The sequence below is a fragment of the Dryobates pubescens genome, chromosome 28 (genome assembly GCF_014839835.1).
Source record: "Dryobates pubescens isolate bDryPub1 chromosome 28, bDryPub1.pri, whole genome shotgun sequence".
Lineage (NCBI taxonomy): Eukaryota > Metazoa > Chordata > Aves > Piciformes > Picidae > Dryobates > Dryobates pubescens.
Genome location: NC_071639.1, coordinates 3,790,533 through 3,812,272, shown reverse-complemented (window position 1 = coordinate 3,812,272; position 21,740 = coordinate 3,790,533). Strand labels below are relative to the sequence as shown.

Sequence of the window (21,740 nt, the reverse complement as noted above, 5' to 3'; positions counted from 1 at the left end):
AGCCTGAGCCCCCGGGGCAGGAGAGGGGATCCTGCCCCTCTGTTCTGCTCTGCAGAGCCCCCAGGGCAGGAGAGGGCACTCTGCCCCTCTGTTCCGCTCTGCGGGGGCAGGAGAGGGCACTCTGCCCCTCTGTTCCGCTCTGCGGGGGCAGGAGAGGGCACTCTGCCCCTCTGTTCCGCTCTGCGCAGCCCCCAGGGCAGGAGAGGGCACTCTGCCCCTCTGTTCCGCTCTGCGGGGGCAGGAGAGGGCACTCTGCCCCTCTGTTCCGCTCTGCACAGCCCCCGGGGCAGGAGAGGGCACTCTGCCCCTCTGTTCCGCTCTGCAGGGGCAGGAGAGGGCACTCTGCTCCTCTGTTCCGCTCTGCAGGGGCAGGAGAGGGTACTCTGCTCCTCTGTTCCGCTCTGCGGAGCCCCCAGGGCAGGAGAGGGCACTGCCCCTCTGTTCCGCTCTGCACAGCCCCCGGGGCAGGAGAGGGCACTCTGCCCCTCTGTTCCGCTCTGCACAGCCCCCGGGGCAGGAGAGGGCACTCTGCCCCTCTGTTCCGCTCTGCACAGCCCCCAGGGCAGGAGAGGGCACTGCCCCTCTGTTCCGCTCTGCACAGCCCCCGGGGCAGGAGAGGGCACTCTGCCCCTCTGTTCCGCTCTGCAGGGGCAGGAGAGGGCACTCTGCCCCTCTGTTCCGCTCTGCGGGGGCAGGAGAGGGCACTCTGCCCCTCTGTTCCGCTCTGCGGGGGCAGGAGAGGGCACTCTGCCCCTCTGTTCCGCTCTGCGGGGGCAGGAGAGGGCACTCTGCCCCTCTGTTCCGCTCTGCGGAGCCCCCAGGGCAGGAGAGGGCACTCTGCCCCTCTGTTCCGCTCTGCAGGGGCAGGAGAGGGCACTCTGCTCCTCTGTTCCGCTCTGCGGAGCCCCCAGGGCAGGAGAGGGCACTCTGCCCCTCTGTTCCGCTCCGCAGGGGCAGGAGAGGGCACTCTGCCCCTCTGTTCCGCTCTGCGGGGGCAGGAGAGGGCACTCTGCCCCTCTGTTCCGCTCTGCGGGGGCAGGAGAGGGCACTCTGCCCCTCTGTTCCGCTCTGCGGGGGCAGGAGAGGGCACTCTGCCCCTCTGTTCCGCTCTGCAGGGGCAGGAGAGGGCACTCTGCTCCTCTGTTCCGCTCTGCGGAGCCCCCAGGGCAGGAGAGGGCACTGCCCCTCTGTTCCGCTCTGCGGGGGCAGGAGAGGGCACTCTGCCCCTCTGTTCCGCTCTGCGGGGGCAGGAGAGGGCACTCTGCCCCTCTGTTCCGCTCCGCAGGGGCAGGAGAGGGCACTCTGCCCCTCTGTTCCGCTCCGTAGGGGCAGGAGAGGGGATCCTGCCCCTCTGTTCCGCTCTGCGGAGCCCCCCGCCCGCCAGTCCCACCCCCAGTGCTGGGCTCCCTGGCAGGAGGCGGACGCATAGCTGTTGGAGCGAGGCTGGAGGAGAGCCACGAAGATGAGCCAAGGGTTGGAGCACCTCTGCTGTGAGGACAGGCTGAGGGAGCTGGGGGTGCTCAGCCTGGAGGGGTGACTCTGGGGGGACCTTGGAGCTGCCTTCCAACACCTGAAGGGATCACAGTCACCAAGGTTGGAAGAGACCTCAAAGATCATCAAGTCCAACCTGTCACCACAGACCTCATGACTAAACCATGGCACCAAGTGCCACATCCAATCCCCTCTTGAACACCTCCAGGGATGGGGACTCCACCACCTCCCTGGACAGCACATTCCAATGGCTAACAACTCTCAGTGAAGAACTTTCTCCTCACCTCGCAGCCCAAACGTCCCCTGGCACAGCTTGAGACTGTGTCCTCTTGTTGTGGATCCTGCAGGAAGGCTGCAGAGGGATTTTTCATCAGGGTGTCTAGGGACAGGACAAGGAGGAATGGTTTGAGAGCAGGCTTAGACTGGAGCTGAGGAGGAAGTTCAGTAGGAGGGTGGTGAGACTCTGGACTAGGTTGTCCGGGAAGGTTGTGGCTACCTCCTCCCTGGAGGTGTTCAAGCTCAGGCTGGATGAGGCCTTGAGCAGCTAAGTCTAGTTGAGAGGTGTTTCCACAGCAGGAGGGCTGGAGTGGGTGATCTACTAGGTGGTGGAGTCACCATCACTGGAGGTGTTTAGGAGGAGACTGGCTGGGTGCTTGGTGCCATGGTTTAGTTGATTAGATGGTGTTGGATGGTAGGTTGGACTTGATGATCTTGAAGGTCTCTTCCAACCTGGTTTATTCTGTCTCTGAGGTCCCCTCCAACCTAAGCCATTCCATGAAAACAGCTTCCTGTGCTTACCAAAAGAGAGGACTGGCTCTGAGGGGTACTTCTGGAAGTTGTTTCCCTGCCTGCCTTGTCTCCCAAACACAGCACTGCTGGAGTGTGTCTTCGTGCTGCCAAATCATCAGGAGTAGGCCGAACCCTCATCTTTAGGTCGCACTCACCAGGCCTTGCTCTCATCTGATCGACTCACCTCACTCTTCCTTCTGGGCAGAAGAATCCTGCAGCCTGGTTTTTACAGCAGAAATGTTGGAACAAGAGTGTAAATTATGTGTAAGTTCTGTTGAATACCTGCATCAGTGGTCTGAGTGAAAGTCTGCAGGTGACAGCGAGCTGGGAGGGAGTATTGAGCTGCTGGAGGGGAGGGAGGCTCTGCAGAGGGACCTGGCCAGGCTGGATCCGTGGGATGAGGACAACTGCATGAGATGCAGTAAGGCCAAGGGCTGGGTTCTGCACTTGGGTCACAACAACCCCGTGAAGGCTCCAGGCTTGGGGCACAGTGGCTGGAAATTGCCCTGCAGAAAAGGACCTGGAGCAGCAGTGGTGTGGCCAGCAGGAGCAGGGCAGGGATCTTGCCCCTGTACTCAGCACTGGCGAGGCCACACCTTGAGTCCTGGGGGCAGGTTTGGGCCCTTCACTACAAGAAGGGCATTGAGCTGATGGAGCAGGTCCAGAGAAGGGCAACAAAGCTGGGGAAGGGTCTGGAGAACAGGGCTGGGGAGGAGCAGCTGAGGGAGCTGGGGTTGGTTAGTCTGGAGGAAAGGAGAGTTGGGGGGACATCATTACAGCTCCCTGAAAGGAGGCTGGGGTTTGTCTCTTCTCCCTTCTAACAAGTGATAAGAAAGGGCCTCCAGCTGCCCCAGGAGGGGTTGAGGCTGGGCATTAGAAGAAAAGTCTTCCTTGAAAGGGTTCTCAAAGACTGGACCAGGCTCTCCAGGGAGGTGGTGGAATCCCATCCCTGGAGGTGTTCCAAAGAGGCAGAGATGTGGTGCTGAGGGCCATGGTTCAGCAGCAGCCTTGGGAGAAGCAGAGAATGGTTGCACTCGGTGATCTTAAAGGTCCTTTCCAACCAGCTCTGATTCCACATTGCTGTTGATGTGTTCCTCACAGCACAGCTCGTGGCAGCACACAGGAGCTGGCTCCATGCCTGCATTAGCTTAGCACACAGTGCCTCCAGTCCAAGTCTGACTTGGTGCTCCAAACCCCTTCAGTCAGAACACCTCCATGTGCCCACATTTCCCTTCAGGGGAGGGGAGCTACTGCTGCAGAAAGCAAGGAGCAAAACCCAACCTCTCATTCTAGACTTAATTCAGGCCCTTCAGCCCAAACCAGTCTACAAATCATTTCATCAGTGATTATCCATCCCGGGGGGTTCTTGACCAAAGTGGAGAAGCAGATCTCTGTTCAGGCAGGATGCTGCTTGTGGCCCCTGGCTGGCTGCAGCTGTGAAGCACTGCAAGCAGTGAGGCTGGTGAGAGCTCAGTAAGCAGTCAGCAAGTTGTGAGCACACTCTTGAGATGAAGCTAGGAGCAAGCAGTAAGTGGCAATTCCCTTCTCTGCTTTAAGCCATTGCCTGCAGCAGGAGATGTGACCTATGACACACTGCATGAGGAGGTTTGCTCCCCGCAGTGAGTGATTTGCCATTTGCACAGCACAGGCAGAGAGAGGCCCAGGGGGGCAGAAGGAAATCACACTGCTGTAAAACCTACAGCATGGCTTCATTCCCACCACTGATAACCAAAGACCCACTAACAGAGCACACCCAGCCTGCAGGGCAGGGAAGTGCATTTCTCTCAGCAGCAAAGCTCATCAAGGCAACCTGGAGAGGAAAAGGCTCTGGGGACACCTCAGAGTAGCTTTCCAGTACCTGAAGGGGGCTATAGGAGAGCTGGGGAGAGACTATTCATGAGGGTTTGTTGTGACAGGCCAAGGGGCAATGGCTTTGAGCTGGGAGAGGGGATTGAGACTGGAGATAGAAGCAATTCTTGACAGTGAGGCTGGGGAGACACTGGAAGAGTGCTCAGGGAGGTTGTGGATGTCCCCTCCCAGGAGGTGCTCGAGGCCAGGCTGGATGAGACCTTGAGCAGCCCGGGCTGAGGGGGAAGCCCTGCCCATGGCAGGGGGTTGGACCTGGATGATGTTTAGGGTCCTTCCACCACAAACCCCTCTGTGATTAGGACTGTTAGAGCTACTGTGCTGTGTGCAAGGGTTTTTAATGAGCACCACACTGCTTCGGTGACTGCATGATTCGGAGTCTTTAAACAAGTCATTGCTCTTCAAGTTAAGAGAACCAAAATTAACTGCTGACAAAATCATCTTCAGCTTTGTTGCAGGAGAGTTCTCCTCCTGCTCTCAGCACCTCCCCAGGCTGCTTCCATGGCTCTCCCCTCAGCGGGTGGTGAGGACAGGGAGGAATCTGCTGGGGCTGCCCCCGTGGCTGCAGCAGGGCAGGGCAGGGACCTTGCCGCCGATGGGAATTAACAAGTCCCGCAGTGATTCCATTCAAGGCCTGGGTTAGGGAAAGCTTTGTCTGCAAAAGGCTCAAGGCAAGCACATTTCCACCCTCATTTGTGCTTTGGTCTTCTAAGCAGCGCCTCCAGATTGGCAGGGCCGCCCCACAGGGTCCCGAAAACCTCCTTCTCTGTCCGGAGGGCAGCCTGCAGGGGCAGCTCTCCGCCGGCCGTCACCACCCTTTTCGCCGCCCGAACGACGCTGGCCGGCCCCGCTGTGTACTGACTCAGCCAGGCTTGGGCTTCCTCTAAGGCTTGGGTTCCTTCTGCCGAGGCCAAGGTCTGCTCCGAGAGCCCCAGGCGCAGAGCCGTCTGGGGGTCCACCGCGGTGGCCCCGCTGAGGAGGCGCAGGGCAGCCCCGCTGCCGACGATGCGCACCAGGCGGGCGCCCCCGCCCCAGCCCGGCGCCAGCCCCATCAGCCTGTGCACGAAGCGAAGCTCGCTCCCCGGGCTCATCAACCTGCGCGCCGACAACGAACGGGCAGAGGTCAAGCTGTGCACCCAGGGCTGCTGCCAGCTCACCCCCACACACTGCCCAGGGCGTGGAGCGCGGGGCTGGGGAGGAGGAGGAGCAGCTGAGGGAGGTCAGTCTGGAGAAGAGGAGGCTGAGAGATCTCACTGCTCTCTGCAGCTCCCTGACAGGAGGCTGCAGTGAGGCTGAGCCCTAGGATCAGGTGTGATAGGATGAGAGGAAATGGCCTGAAACTGTGCCAGGGGAGGGTTAGGTTGGAGAGGAGGAAAAATGTCTTTGCTGCAGGAGTGGTCAGGGATTGGCACAGGCTGCCCAGGGAGGTGGTGCAGTTCCCAGCCCTGCAGGTGTTCAAGAAACCTGTGGCCATGGCACCTGGGGCCATGGTTTGGTGGCCATGGTGGTGTTGGGTTGGACTGGATGATCTTACAGGGCTTTTCCAACCAAAACGAGTCTGATTGTTTGAGTCTCTATTTTCTCTTTCTCTCTGCCTCCAGAGACTGATCCAAGCTGACAGCCGGAGCTTAACTGTTCCCTCACTGCCTTAGCTGCAGCTTTGGAACCTTCTGGCACTGAGAGAGGTAGCCTGGCAGAAGGAAAGGTGCTTGGTGCCCACCCTGATAGCTGCAGCTGGTTCTGAAAAGGGTTTGAGAAGGGCACTGCAGATGGAGGGCAGGTGGCACTCATTCACAGTGCCTTCCCACGTCATGCCTGAAGCCACTGTATGGCAGATCATCTGGGGTTTACCCCAAAACATTGCTGAGAGGGCCAGTGGCATCTGGGCTTGCAGCAGGAAGAGTGTGGCCAGCAGGAGCAGGGAGGTCATTCTGCCCTGGACTCAGCACTGGTTAGGCCACACCTTGAGTCCTGTGTCCAGTTCTGGGCCCCTCAGTTTCAGAAGGACACTGAGAGACTTGAAGGTGTCCAGAGAAGGGCAAGGAGGCTGGGGAGGGGTCTGGAGCACAGCCCTGTGAGGAGAGGCTGAGGGAGCTGGGGTTGCTTAGCCTGCAGAAGAGGAGGCTCAGGGGAGACCTCATTGCTCTGTACAACTCCCTGCAGGGAGGTTGTAGCCAGGTGGGGGTTGGTCTCTTCTCCCAGGCAACCAGCACCAGAAGAAGAGGACACAGTCTCAAGCTGTGCCAAGGGAGGTTCAGGCTGGAGGTGAGGAACAAATTCTTCATAGAAAGAGTGATTTGCCACTGGAATGTGCTGCCCAGGGAGGTGGTGGAGTCCCCATCCCTGGAGGTGTTCAAGAGGGGATTGGATGTGGCACTTGGAGCCATGGTTTAGCAGCCATGAGGTGTTGGGTGGCTGGTTGGACTTGATGATCTCTGAGGTCTCTTCCAACCTTAGTGATTCTATGATTCTCTGATTGTGGTGGTCTTAGCATTGACCTGGAGAGGGGAGGTTCTGCCAGCACCCTGCTGCTTGGTTATAGCACAGTTGGGCTGGTTTCTGTCCCATGCTCCAGAAGGTCCCTAGGAGTTGGATTTCTAACTGCTCACTACAGCAAGGGATGTCAGGCTGGACATTCACTTCTGGCTCACAACAGAGCTGCCTCCTGTTGATGCTGAGGGTGCAACAGCACTGCTCCTCTGCAGAAGGCAGAGTTCATACTGCTCTTTGCAAAGACTTCACAGCTCTGCAGCTTTTCTGGAGCCTGTCACCTCCCCTGCTGCAGAACTCACCCTGGGGCTGACAAAGCCATCTCCCTGGAGCAGCTCTGCCCCAGCAGACTCTGCTGTCTCCACCCAGTGCTCAGCCTGACACACATCAGAGCAGGGGGAAAGCCTCCAGGAACAGAAACATGCAGGAGAGAGCATAAAATCACAGAATGGTTTGGAAGGGACCTTAAAGATCATCTGGTTCCAACCTCCCACCGTGGGCAGGGACACCTCCCACCAGCCCAGGCTGCTCAAGGCCTCATCCAGCCTGGCCTTGAACACCCCCAGGGAGCAGGCAGCCACAGGCTCCCTGGGCAGCCTGTGCCAGTGTCAGAGGTACAGGAGCAGTGCCTGCTCTCCAGAGGATGCTGTGCAGTGTGGGTGCTTACTGCAGTTCAGAAGACAAGGGATGGAAATGACACTTGTGAAGCAGATCAGCTTCTGCCTCAAGCACTAATTGGCTTTCTGAAGGTCAGTCTTGTAACAGCAGGAGCTGCACACCAGCCTGCTCCCTAACAATGAAACCACAGTGGTGAACAGCTTCCTAAAGGGGCAAGGAAAGGACAGCCCTACAAAACCCACCAACCAACCAACAATGCAGCTGCTTGCAGGCCCTCACAGATCCCAGCTCTGCTGCTCTTCACTGGCAGCCTGCTTGCTTGCTTTGTTCTCAAGCAGGGCACCACCAGCATGCATGCCATGCTGCAAAGCACCAGGGCTGAAGAGCTTAGGCTTTATCCCAGCCCCAACACAATGCACAAAGGCAACAGCTGACACACCAGATTGCATGAAAGCCTTTCTGTAGAGACAGTGCAGGGAGGTGGGGTGACCAAAGGAAGACAGAGGAGTGGTGCAGGGGAGGAAAGGCTTTTAGCTAACATTAGCCTGCCAAATCCAGCAGATCCCAGGGAGCTCAGGTCTCCTCTCCAAAGGAAACCACAGAGTCACAGAACATTAGGGGTTGGAAGGGACTTCTGGAGATCAAATCCACTCCCACTGCCACAGCAGCACTACCCAGGGCAGCTCACACAGTAACACATCCAGGCTGGTTTTGAAAGTCTCCAGAGCAGGAGACTCTCTGGGCAGCCTGCTCCAGGGCTCCAGCACCCTCACAGTAAAGTATTTCCTCATGTTGAGGTGGAACTTTCTGGCTTCCAGCTTATCCCCATTGTTCATTGCCCTGTTACTGGGCACCACTAAAAAGAGGCTGGGCCCTTCCTCTTGACACCCACCCCTCAGATATTTATGGCCATGGATCAGATCCCCTCTCAGCCTTCCCTTCTCCAGGCTAAACAGCCCCAGGGCTCTCTCTCAGCCTCTCCTCATCACTCAGATGTTCCAGTCCTCAGCATCCTCATGGCCTCTGTTAGACTCTCATTCCCAGTCCCTCTTGACCTGGGGAGCCCAGAACTGGACACAATACTGCAGGTGAGGTCTCACCAGGGCAGAGCAGAAGAGGAAGAGAACCTCCCTTGACCTGCTGGCCACACTCTTCTTAATGCACCCCAGGATGCCACTGGACTTCTTGGTCACCAGGGCTCATTGCTCTCTCATGGTCAGCTTACTGCCCACCAGCACTCCCAGGTCCTTCTCTGTGGAGCTGCTTTGCAGAGGACAGCCACTAACCTGTGCTGGTGGGTCCAGAGGAGGCCACAAAGATGATCAGAGGGCTGGAGGACCTCCCACATGGGGACAAGAAGGGAGAGCTGGGGCTGTTCAGCCTGGAGAAGAGAAGGCTGCAGGGAGATCTTAGAGCAGCTGGCTGAGTTTACACAGCAATGTGCTGACAGCCACTGTCCCCTGGGAAAGCAGCAGGGAAAACATTACCAAGGGCTTCACTCCAGCTGTGCTCAGCCATGTGGAGCTCCAAACCCAGGAGTGGTCACAGAGAGCCAGGCCTCTGCCTGCAGGAGGTCTCATAAGAGGGGTCAGTAAGACAGTGCTGGGTTTGTTGAATCTGAGACTGTCCCAAGCTCCACACAAAATCCTGAGACAAGTAGGAGCAGGGCACAAAGCTGGGGAAGGGTCTGGAGAAGAGGGCTGGTGAGGAGCAGCTGAGGGACTTGGGGTTGTTTAGTGGGGAGGAGAGGAGGCTGAGGGGAGACCTCACTGCCCACTACACCTCCCTGAAAGGAGGCTGGAGCCAGGTGGGAGTTGCTCTCTTCTTCCTAGCAACAACTGCCAAGATGTGAGGAAATGGCCTCAAGTTGCACCAGGGGAGGCTGAGGTTGGATGTTAGGGAGATTTTCTTACCCAAAAGCTTCTGGCATCATCCCTGCCCTAGGTGATCCTGCTTTGGCAGGGGGTTGGACTTGATGATCTCTGGAGGTGCCTTCCAAGCCTGCTGTGATTCTGTGCTTGTGCTCCTGAAAGCCAGGATGTCACAAAAAGGCTGCCCAACACCCTGGCCGTGCTGCCAGCACCCTGGATTTTGTTGCCATCCCTGCCTGACTCCAGGTGCCACATGAGGACACAGTTCCTGACTTCCAGCCTTCCCCTCGGAGCTGGCACAAGAGACTGGCACAGCGTGGAGGGAGGCAGCACCTGCTCCTGGGCTGTGGGCACAGGGAGAGGGCAGCCAGAACTGCAGGACATGACTCTTACCTCACAGAATGACAGAGCCCTGAGTGCACTGCAGGCCACAGAGGGTGGTGTTTGGCCACCCCCAGCACATTTCCTCAGTGCCTTTGGCTTGACAGAATGCTGAGCATCATCCAAACCCCAGGGTCCAGCAGATGAGGAGGTTGCTAGGAACAAGTTCTGCACCATGAGGGTGGTGGAACACTGGCACAGGTTGCTCAGGGTGGTGGTTGAGGCTCCATCCCTGGAGATATTCAAGGTGAGGCTCAACAAGACTCTGAGCAGCCTGATCTAGTTGAGGATGTCCCTGCTGACTGCAGAGGGGGTTGGACTGGATGAGCTTTGGAGGTCCCTTCCAACCCAGACCTTTCCAGGATTATTGTGTGAGCCTCACCACCCTGACATCCTCCCAAAGGCAAGGAATTGGCCATTGGAATCATAGAATCAATAAGCTTGGAAAAGACCTCAGAGATCATGAAGTCCAACCTGGCACCCAACACCTCCTAACTACTAGACCATGGCACCAAGTGCCACATCCAATCCCCTCTTCAACACCTCCAAGGATGGGGACTCCACCACCTCCCTGGGCAGCACATTCCAAAGGCTAACAACTCTCTATGGGAAGAACTTTCTCCTCACCTCCAGCCTCAACCTCCCCTGGCACAGTGAGACTGTGTCCTCTTGTTCTGGTTGCCTGGGAGAAGAGACCAACCCCCACCTGGCTACAACCTCCCTTCAGGGAGTTGCAGAGAGCAAGAAGGTCTCCCCTGAGCCTCCTCTTCTGCAGGCTAAGCAACCCCAGCTCCCTCAGCCTCTCCTCACAGGGCTGTGCTCCAGACCCCTCCCCAGCCTCCTTGCCCTTCTCTGGACACCTTCAAGTCTCTCAATGTCCTTCTTGACCTGAGGAGCCCAGAATTGGACACAGGACTCAAGGTGTGGCCTAAGCAGTGCTGAGCACAGGGCACAAGGACTTCCCTGCTCCTGCTGGCCACACTGTTCCTGATGCAGGCCAGGAAGCCATTGGCCTTCTCGGCCACCTGGGCACACTGCTGGCTCACGTTCAGCCAGCTCTCAATCAGCTCCCCCAGGTCCCTTTCTGTTTGGCTGCTCTCCAGACACTCTGACCCCAGCCTGGGAATGTGCTGCCCAGGGAGGTGGTGGAGTCCCTGTCCCTGGAGGTGTTCAAGAGAGGCTTGGATGTGGCACTTGGAGCCATGGTTTAGTTGTCAGGAGGTGTTAGGTATTAGGCACTAGGTTGGACTTGATGAGCTCTGAGGTCTTTTCCAACCTGCTTGATTCCATGACTCTATAAGTTAAGAGACTTAAGCACAGGCTGCAGCTCCTGCCTGTGGAGACTTAACCTGGAAACCTACATACTGGCAGTTCCAACATGCCAAGACTGTGACCTAGTAATGGCAACTCAGGCTCGTAACTCCTCCTAGAAAAGACAAGGCAGGAACACTTCCATCAGTGCTCAGGTGCAGAGGGTACAGAGGTTTGGTTTTAATTAAAGAAACCTCCTTCCAGGCTTGTTCACTGTTCCCACACACAAGCAGCAGCAGTATCTCACCTGAAAGCAGCTGCATGAGCCAGGCTTTTGGGCTGTTGTTGCTGTGTTTTGCAATAAGAATCACAGAATGGTCAGGGATGAAAGGGACCTCAAGGATCAGCCAGTCCCAACCCCCCTGCCATGGGCAGGGACACCTCACACCACAGCAGGTTGCTCACAGCCACCTCCAGCCTGGCTGCAAACACCTCCAGGCAGGAGGCTGCCACCACCTCCCTGGGCAGCCTGTGCCAGGCTCTCACCACCCTCCTGGGGAACAACTTCTTCCTGACAGCCAATCTCAATCTCCCCATTTCTAGTTCTGCTCCACCCCCCCCAGTCCTATCCCTCCCTGACACTCTCAAAAGTCCCTCCCCAGCTTTCTTGTAGTCCCCTGCAGATCCTGCAAGGCCACAATGAGGTCTCCTCAGAGCCTTCTCCTCTCCAGCCTGCACAACCCCAACTCCCTCAGCCTGTCCTCATGGCAGAGCAGCTCCAGCCCTCTGCTCCTCCTCGTGGCCCTGCTCTGGACACCTTCCAGCCCCTCCAGATCCTTCCTGGCACAGAGGACCAGACCTGGCCCCAGAGCTGCAGCTGTGGTCTCAGCAGAGTGGAGCAGAGGGGCAGAATCCCCTCCCTGGCCCTGCTGGCCACACTTCTCTTGCTGCAGCCCAGGCTCTGCTTGGCTCTCTGGGCTGCAAGTGCTCCCTGCTGGCTCCTGCTGAGCTTCTCCTCCCCCAGCACCCCCAAGGCCTTTTCTTCAGGGCTGCTCTCCAGCCAGTCCCTGCCCAGCCACCTCTCATGTTTTGGACACCTCCAGGGACAGCAGCTCCACTCTGGGCAGCCTGTTCCTGTGCCACCTCCTGTTCAATTCATTGGGTTAATTGGGTAGGTTTTAAAGGCTAGAAAAGCCCCAATTAAACATGTAACCAATAACCCCTTGCTCATTCTACTCAGCAGCTTTTTGAGCTGCAGCAATGCAGTGAGCATCAGCCAGCCACAGCTGTTCCATGCTTGCCCACACAGCTTGCTAGCACTTCATTCCTCCTGCCCCCCTCTCATATCTGCTCCCTCATGGAGAGCTTCTCAGGTTTCTGTCCCACAGAATAAAGCCATCAGGCCCTGCAGCAGTTGCTGCTTCAGAGTTGGGGCAACAAGAAGTGAGGCTTCCAAAGTGAAACTTCTGCAAGCCTGCTAAAGCCAGGAATTGGTCCTGCTTTTGGGGGCTGGCCTGGGATCAGCCCAACAGCCCAGCACAAAGCTGCTCTCTCTGCAAACCCCTCAGGCACTGATCCTCACCTGACAGCTGCCTGAGTGGCAACCACTGAGGGATATAAAAATGAAGGCAAAGTGATAGAGGCACAGAATGGTTTGGGTTAGAAGAGACTGGGCTGGGACACCTTCCACTACACCAAGCCACCCAAAGCCCCATCCAGCCTGACCTTGAATGCTTCCAGGGAAGGGGCACCCACAGCCTCCCTGGGCAGCCTGTTCCTGTGTCTCACCACCCTCCCAGTAAAGAGTTTCTCCTTCTATCTCTCTTCCCCTACCCTCTCTTGCTGAGGGATATAAAAATGAAGGCAAAGTGATAGAGGCACAGAATGGTTTGGGGAAACCTGTTCCTGTGTCTCACCACCCTCCCAGTAAAGAGTTTCTCCTTCTATCTCTCTTCCCCTACCCTCTCTCTTGCTGAGGGGTATAAAAATGAAGGCAAAGTGACAGAGGCACAGAATGGTTTGGGTTAGAAGAGACCTCAAAGACTATCCCATGGGCTGGGACACCTTCCACTACACCAAGCCACCTAAAGCCCCAAACAGCCTGACCTTGAATGCCTCCAGGGAAGGGGCACTACAACCTCCCTGGGCAGCCTGTTCCTGTGTCTCACCACCCTTCCAGTAAAGAGTTTCTCCTTTCTCTGGCTGAGAGGGCATCTGATCAATGCCTATCAACATCTGAGGGGTGGGGGGCAAGTGGAGGGGGCCAAGCTCTTTTTGGTGGGGCACAGTAGTGAGACAAGAAACACCAGGTACAAACTTGAACACAGAAGGTTTCACCTTGACATGAGGAGAAACTTCCTTCCAGTGAGGGTGAGAGAGCCCTGGGGCAGGCTGCCCAGAGAGGTTGTGGAGTCTCCTTCTTTGGACACATCCAAACCCCACCTGGATGCATTCCTGTGCAGACTACCCTGGGTGATGCTGCTCTGGGAGGGAGGTTGGACCTGCTGATCTCTGGAGGTCTCTTCCAGCCTCTAATGTGCTGTGACACTTGAGGTTTGAAGCAAATCCATGGTACCCAAAATTAAACCCACCAAACCCCCTGCTGAGCCTCCCAGGCACAGAGTGTTCCAGGCACAGGCTGAAACTTGGTGTCACAGGAGCAGGCTTGATGCCAGCCTGAGAAAGCTCCCCCCCCACTTTTCTCCCAGCTCTCTGCAGATGACACAGGACTTTATTTAGAGTCACTGAATCATTCTGTGACACTCTCAGTGCATCCAGTCCCCATCCCCCAACAAGAGCAGCCAAGTCTCAGGCTTCACAGAAAGCAGCCTAGAAAAGCAGCTCAGCTCTTCCCAGCACACACTGCCTCCTCCAAGGCACTTTGGGGCACCCTTCATGACCAGGCTCAAAATCAGGTCCAAAAGCAGTTCCAGTTCCAGATCCAGCCAGTTCCAGAGATACTTTCTTGAACAGGAGTCACTCCTCTGCTGGGAGCCCCCAGGCTTCCTGAGGATGCCTCAATCCTCCTGGCCCAGCTCTTTGATGAAGAGAACTGGGGCCAGCACCACTTGGGACTGGCCACCAACTGGCATTAACCCCATTGCCCACCACTCTCTGGGCCTGGCCTGCTCCAGGTGAGGTGGCTGCTCCATCAGGTTCATGTCTTAGCCACAAAGCAGCCTTAAGCTGTTCTGTGCAGGCTGCAAAATTCTCCATAGAATCATAGTATCAGTCAGGGTTGGAAGGGACCACAAGGATCAGCTAGTTCCAACCCCCCTGCCATGGGCAGGGACACCCCACACTAGATCAGCCTGGCCAGAGCCTCATCCAGCCTGGGCTTAAACACCTCCAGGGCTGGGGCCTCAACCACCTCCCTGGACAACCCATCCCAGGGCTTCACCACTCTCATGGGGAAGAACTTCCTCCTCACCTCCAGCCTGAATCTCCCCACCTCCAGCTTCATTCCATTCCCCCTAGTCCTATCACTGCCTGAGATCCTGAGCAGTCCCTCCCCAGCCTTCTTGGAGCCCCCTTCAGATACTGGAAGGCCACAATTAGGTCACCTCAGAGCTTTCTCCTCTCCAGCCTGCACAGCCCCAACTCCCTCAGTCTGTCCTCACAGCAGAGCAGCTCCAGCCCTCTGCTCCTCCTCGTGGCCCTTCTCTGGACACCTTCCAGCACCTCCAGATCCCTCTTGCAACAGGGGCTCCATGCAGCAGCGAGCTGCCCCCAGAATAATGCTCACACCAAAATGACTCATGCTGGGGATCTCAAATGCTACATGAGTCTTGCCTTCCAAAAAAAAAAAGGAGCTGCAGCTTCTTGGATTTAGTTCCAGCAAACATTTCCATGAGCAAAGACCCAGGCATATTTTACCAGCTGATCTGATGAAGAAAAGACCACTTACAGGTAAAAGGGGGCTGAGACCTGCAATGATCAGGGAAACCTGCCTGCCAGTGTTCAGAATCACAGAATCAGAGAATCAATAAGATTGGAAAAGACCTCAAAGACCACCAAGTCCAACCTGTCACCCAACACCTCCTGACTAACTAACCCATGGCACCAAGTGCCACATCCAATCCTCTTTTGAACACCTCCAGGGATGGGGACTCCACCACCTCCCTGGGCAGCACATTCCAGTGGCTAACAACTCTCTCTGGGAAGAACTTTCTCCTCACCTCCAGCCTAAACCTCCCCTGGCACAGCTTGAGACTGTGTCCTCTTGTTCTGCTGCTGGCTGCCTGGGAGAAGAGACCAACCCCCCCCTGGCTCCAACCTGAAAATATGAAGGAAAAGAAAAGAAAGGATCCAAGTGGTTTATTCAAGGCAGAACCCCAAACCTCTCTCATTTGTGTTCTCCAGCTCCTCTTCACAGAATCATAGAATGGGTTGGGTTGGAAGGAACCTTAGAGATCACAGCTTGCATCAGGTTGGGAGGGACCCTCAAAAGTCACCTTGCCCAACTCCCCCTGCAGTCAGCAGGGACACCTCCAACTAGGTTAGGTTGCTCTGGGCCATATTATGTTTGACCTTGAATGTCTGCTGGGATGGAGCCACCATCACCCCCCCAGGCAACCTGTTCCAGTATTTCACCACTCTCATTCTGCAGAGCTTCCTCCTGATGCCCACCCTCAGTCTCCCCTGCTGCAGTTTCAAACCACTGCCCCTTGTCCTATCCCCACAGTCCCTCCCCAGCCTGCCTGTAGGACTTCTTCAGATATTGAAATGCAGCTCTTAGGTCTCTGCAGAACCTTCTCCTCTGCAGGCTGAACAGCCCCAACTCACTCAGCCTGTAACAGGAGAAGTGCTGCAGCCCACTGGTCATTTCTATAGCCCTCCTTTGGACCACTGTGTAGTTCCATTCTCCCTGCCATGGGCAGGGACACCTCCCACCAGCCCAGCTTGCTCAAGGCCTCATGCAACCTACTCTTGAATGCCTTCAGGGAGGAGGCATCCACAACCTCCCTGGGCAACCTGTTCCAGTGTCTCACCACCCTCACTGGAAAGAACTTCTTCATTACCAGTCCCAGTCTCCCCTTTCCCAGCTCAAAGCCATTGCCTCCCATCCTGTCACTGCAAGCCCTTGTCAAAGGTCACAGAATCATAGAATCAATAAGGTTGGAAAAGACCTCAGAGATCATCAAGCCCAGCCTGTCACCCAACACCTCATGACAGCTAAACCATGGCTCCAAGTGCCACATCAGAGCCTTTTTTGAACACCTCCAGGGATGGGGACTCCACCACCTCCCTGGGCAGCACATCCCAGTGGCAAATCTCTCTTGCTGGGAAGAACTTTCTCCTCACCTCCAGCCTAAACTTCCCCTGGCACAGCTTGAGACTGTGTCCTCTTGTTCTGGTGCTGCTTGCCTGGGAGAAGAGACCAAGCCCCTCCTGGCTACAACCTCCCTTCAGGGAGCTGTAGAGAGCAAGAAGGTCTCCCCTGAGCCTCCTCTTCTCCAGGCTAAACACCCCAAGCTCCCTCAGCCTTTTGAACCCCTCCAGGGATGGGGACTCCACCACCTCCCTGGGCAGCACATTCCAGTGGCCAATTCCTCTTGCTGGGAAGAACTTTCCCCTCAAACCCTAGTGACTCAGGACAGAATCTGTTCCACTCTGAGGACCTACTCCTAGTTCTCAAAGGGAAAAAACAAAGCCCACCCATCCAGATCTTGTCCCCCAGCATTATCAAATTGAGGAGCAATAGCAGCAGAGAGTGTGTTTCCCTCTCTTGTTGGTGTTATTAATTAAGTCCCATTTGGAGCTCCTGAATTGCTGTAATTTGGCTGCACTGGCTGGGTGTGTTAGCAAGTAATGGAAGATGGATCAACAGCTGCAGTTATGATGAAAAGGATGGCAGCACATCAGAGGGATTGCAGCTGCTCTCAGCTCATGCAAATAGGAGTTGCTCCACAATGACTGTAATTACACAGCATGTCACACAACAGAGCTGCACTGAAAGGAGAGAGCCTGGATTTCCAGCCAGCCAAAAGCCTGCCAAGGTTGTGCTGTTCACAGGCCCTGAACTCCTGGTTAGGGATAGGAGGCATGGAAGGACAGGGACCTGTTGGAGTGGCACCAGAGGAGGGCCACCAAACTGAACAAGGGGCTGGAGCACCTCTGCTCTGAGGACAGGCTGAGGGAGCTGGGGGGGTTCAGCCTGGAGAAGAGAAGGCTCTGGGGAGAGCTTAGAGCAACCTTCCAGTACCTGAAGTGGGGAATGGAATGGAATGGAAAGGAATGGAAAGGAATGGAATGGAATGGAATGGAATGGAATGGAATGGAATGGAATGGAATGGAATGGGATAGGATAGGATAGGATAGGATAGGATAGGATAGGGTAGGATAGGATAGGATAGGATAGGATAGGATAGGATAGGATAGGATAGGATAGGATAGGATAGGATAGAATTAACCAGGTTGGAAGAGACCTTTGAGATCATCAAGTCCAACCTATCACCCAGCACCAGCTAATCAACTCAACCATGGCATCAAGCACCCCATCCATTCTCCTCCTAAACACCTCCAGTGATGGTGACTCCACCACCCCCCTGAGCATCACATTCCAGTGGCCAATCACTCTCTCTGTGTAGAACTTCTTCCTAACCTCCAGCCTAAACCTACCCTGGCACAGCCTGAGACTGTGTCCTCTTGTTCTGGTGCTGGTTGCCTGGGAGAAGAGACCAACCCCCACCTGGCTACAACCTCCCTTCAGGGAGTTGGAGAGAGCAAGAAGGTCTCCCCTGAGCCTCCTCTTCTCCAGGCTAAGCAACCCCAGCTCCCTCAGCCTCTCCTCACAGGGCTGTGCTCCAGACCACTAGTTGTAGAGAAGAGCTTACAAGGGCCTGTAGTGACAGGATGAGAGACAATGGCTTGGAACTGGAAGAGGAGAGATTGAGACTGGAGATGAGGAAGAAATTCCTTCCAGTGAGGGTGGTGAGACACTGGCACAGGTTGCCCTGGGAGGTTGTGGATGTCCCCTCCCTGGAGGTGTCCAGGGGCAGGCTGGTGGAGGCCTTGAGCCACCTGGGCTGGTGGGAGGTGTCCCTGCTCATGGCAGGGTGTTGGAACCAGATAATCTTTAAGGCCCCTTCCAAGCCAAACCATTTGATGAATCCATGAGTTCAGGGCCATGACTCCTGGCAGAAACAGCACCTCAAAAGCTTCCCACATCTCACAGGTGCCATCATTAAAAGTCACTGACCCAGCATAGCAGCTCCTCAAACTGCTGATCTTACCTGAAATCACAGGCTGTAGCAAGCTCTGCTCCTCCTCCAAAAGCTTTCCCTTGGACTAGGGCAACACTGATCAAAGGCAATCTAGACAAGAGAGTTTGGGGAGCAAAATTCATCCTTTTTGTACTCTTTTTTTTTTTTCATCCCTTAGAAATGACAAAAGAATTCAATCAAAGCATCTCTAACAGTGAAACTTGAGAAAAAGACTCTGTTCCAGTTCATTCCAAGAGAAGAGAAGAGAAGAGAAGAGAAGAGAAGAGAAGAGAAGAGAAGAGAAGAGAAGAGAAGAGAAGAGAAGAGAAGAGAAGAGAAGAGAAGAGAAGAGAAGAGAAGAGAAGAGAAGAGAAGAGAAGAGAAGAGAAGAGAAGAGAGAAGAGAAAAGAGAAGAGAAGAGAAGAGACGAGAAGAGTTGAGACCAGGTTGGAAGAGACCTTCAAGATCATCAAGTCCAACCTATCATCCAGCACCATCTAATCAACTAACCCATGGCACCAAGCACCCCATCCAGTCTCCTCCTAAACACCTCCAGTGATGGTGACTCCACCACCTCCCTGGGCAGCACATTCCAATGGCCAATCTCTCTTTCTGTGTAGAACTTCCTCCTAACCTCCAGTCTAAACCTCCCCTGGCACAGCTTGAAACTGTGTCCTCTTGTTCTGGTGTTGGTTGTCTGGGAGAAGAGACCAACCCCCACCTGGCTACAACCTCCCTTCACAGAGTTGGAGAGAACAAGAAGGTCTCCCCTGAGCCTCCTCTTCTGCAGGCTAAGCAACCCCAGCTCCCTCAGCCTCTCCTCACAGGGCTGTGCTCCAGACCCCTCCCCAGCTTTGTTGCCCTTCTCTGGACACCTTCCAGCAACTCAACATCTTTCCTAAACTGAGGAACCCAGAACTGGACACAGGACTCAAGGTGTGGCCTAACCAGTGCTGAGCACAGGGCACAATGACTTCCCTGCTCCTGCTGGCCACCCTGTTCCTGATGGAGGCCAGGATGCCATTGGCCTTCTTGGCCACCTGGGCACACTGCTGGCTCATGTTCAGCTGCTATCCACCAGTACCCCCAGGTCCCTCTCTACCTGGCCGCTCTCAGCCACTCTGACCCCAGCCTGTAGCTCTGCATGGGGTTGTTGTGGCCAATGTGCAGCCCCTGGCACTTGGATGTGTTCAATCTCCTGCCCTTGGACTCTGCCCATCTGCCCAGCCTGGCAAGGTCCCTCTGCAGAGCCTCTCTACCCTCCAGCAGATCAACTCCTGCCCCCAGCTTGGTGTCCTCTGCAAATTTACTGCTGATGTCCTCAATGCCCTCATCCAGATCATCAATAAGGATGTTAAAGAGCATGGGGCCCAGCACTGATCCCTGGGGCACACCACTGGTGACTGGCTGCCAGCTAGGTGAGCAAGGAGCACAAAAGCAATTCCCCTTCTAATGTAACTGAGTCCCCAAATGAAACTGCAAGAACAGATATTAAATGGAAGCAAAGTAAAGAAGGAGCACAGAATCACAGCATGTTAAGGGCTGGAAGGGGCCTCCAAAGCTCATCCAGTCCCAACCCCCCTGCCAGAGCAGGGTCACCCAGAGCAGGTCACACAGGGACACATCCAGGTGGGTCTTGAATATCTCCAGAGAGGGAGACTCCACAGCCCCCCTGGGCAGCCTGCTCCAGGGCTCTGTCACCCTCACAGGGAAAAAATCCTTCCTGCTGTTTCCATGGCACTTCCTCTGCCTCAGCTTCCACCACTGCCCCTTGTGCTGGCATTGTCCATAGCACTTTGAGACATGGTTTGATGGCCATGGTGGGGTTGGGTTGATGGTTGGATTTGATGACCTTAGAGATCTTCTCCAAGTGAAACAATTCTGTGATCAATTTGAGTTGGGGCTGTTCAGTCTGGAGAAGAGAAGGTTCCCAGGTGACCTAATTGTGGCCTTCCAGGGGGCTCCAAGAAGGCTGGGGAGGGACTGCTCAGGATCTCAGGGAGTGATAGGACTAGGGGGAATGGAATGAAGCTGGGGGTGGGGAGATTCAGGCTGGAGGTGAGGAGGAAGTTCTTCCCCATGAGAGTGGTGAAGCCCTGGAATGGGTTGTCCAGGGAGGTGGTTGGGGCCCTGTCCCTGGAGGTGTTTAAGCCCAGGCTGGATGAGGCTCTGGCCAGGCTGATCTGGTGTGGGCTGTCCCTGCCCATGGCAGGGGGGTTGGAACTGGATGATCCTTGTGGTCCCTTCCAACCCTGACTGATTCTATGATACTGTTATACAGAGATCAACTTATACAAATGGATTCTAATGCTGAGCCTGAGGGCTCCTTACAGAACTCCCAGGCAAGCAGCACCAGAACAAGAGGACACAGTCCCAAGCAGTGCCAGGGGAGATTTAGGCTGGAGGTGAGGAAGAAGTTCTTCCCAGCAAGAGAGACTGGCCATTGGAATGTGCTGCCCAGGGAGGTGGTGGAGTCCCCATCCCTGGAGGTGTTTAGGAAGAGACTGGATGGGGTGCTTGGTGCCATGGTTGAGTTGATCAGATGCTGCTGGGTGATAGGTTGGACTTGATGATCTCAAAGGTCTTTTCCAACCTGGTTTATTCTGTATTCTGTAACTATTCTGTAACCATCACTGGAAGAGTTTAAGAAGAGCCTGGCTGAGGCCCTTGGTGCCATGGTTTAGTTGATCAGATGGTGCTGGGTGATAGGTTGGACTGGATGACCTCAAAGGTTTTTCCCAACCTGCTTAATTCTGTATTCTGTACTGCTCCTAGCAGTAGGTCTCCAACCTCCTGGGCAGCTTTGCAGAACAAAGCTAACTCCCTAACACTTCCTCTCATAGATGATTTGGGGGGGAAAATAGGGGAATCAAATGAAAAGAGAATATTTCTCTTCAAAGAGCTGTGAGCAGCCAAGAAGGATCCTATCACACAGGGATTTAACAAATGGGATTACTTAAGGGAAGCTAAATCTGAAGGGAAGGGGGGGAAAAGCCTGTTTTTCAGCAGTACCAGATGGCAGAACTGAATGAAGTCCTCTTAACAAGTGGGAAGATTAAATAAATGTATTAAATACATGTTACCTGTGTGGGCTGCAGAAGCTGCTCCTGCTTGCTTTTTAAGAGCTACCAATTCCCACTGAGTCACAGAAGTTGGCCATGAAAATGATCAGGGGCTTGGAGCACCTCAGCTAGGAGGCCAGGCTGAGGGAGCTGGGGGTGGTTCAGCCTGGAGAAGAGAAGGCTCTGGGGTGACCTAATAGCAGCCTGCCAGTACCTGAAGGGGGCTACAGGAGGGGTGGAGAGAGACTGTTTGCAAAAGCCTGCAGGGACAGGTTGGGGTCAGAGTGGCTGGAGGGCAGAAAGGGACCTGGGGGTAGTGGTTGACAGCAGCTGAACAGGAGCCTGCAGTGTGCCCAGCTGGCCAAGAAGGCCAAGGGCATCCTGGCCTGCATCAAGAAGAGTGTGGCCAGCAGGAGCAGGGAAGTCCTTGTGCCCTGTGCTCAGCACTGCTTAGGCCACACCTTGAGTCCTGTGTCCAGTTCTGGGCTCCTCAGTTTAAGAAGGACATTGAGAGACTTGAAGGTGTCCAGAGAAGGGCAAGGAGGCTGGGGAGGGGTCTGGAGCACAGCCCTGTGAGGAGAGGCTGAGGGAGCTGGGGTTGCTTAGCCTGCAGAAGAGGAGGCTCAGGGGAGACCTTCTTGCTCTCTGCAGCTCCCTGAAGGGAGGTTGTAGCCAGGTGGGGGTTGGTCTCTTCTCTCTACCAACCAGCAGCAGAA

At 55.4% G+C, this 21,740-nt stretch overlaps 1 protein-coding gene across 1 annotated transcript in view; it reads right to left on the bottom strand.

The window, feature by feature from the left end:
* Positions 1 to 4,835: 4,835 nt before the first annotated feature.
* ECHDC1 (ethylmalonyl-CoA decarboxylase 1) overlaps positions 4,836 to 21,740 on the bottom strand; it is a 37,456-nt gene continuing 20,551 nt past the window's right edge. The window contains exons 5-6 of the mRNA XM_054174051.1: positions 17,993 to 18,073; positions 4,836 to 5,241 (exon numbers count right to left, since the gene is read on the bottom strand). Of these exons, the coding sequence (XP_054030026.1) occupies positions 4,836 to 5,241; positions 17,993 to 18,073 (487 nt within the window). The remainder of the gene's footprint in view (positions 5,242 to 17,992; positions 18,074 to 21,740) is intronic.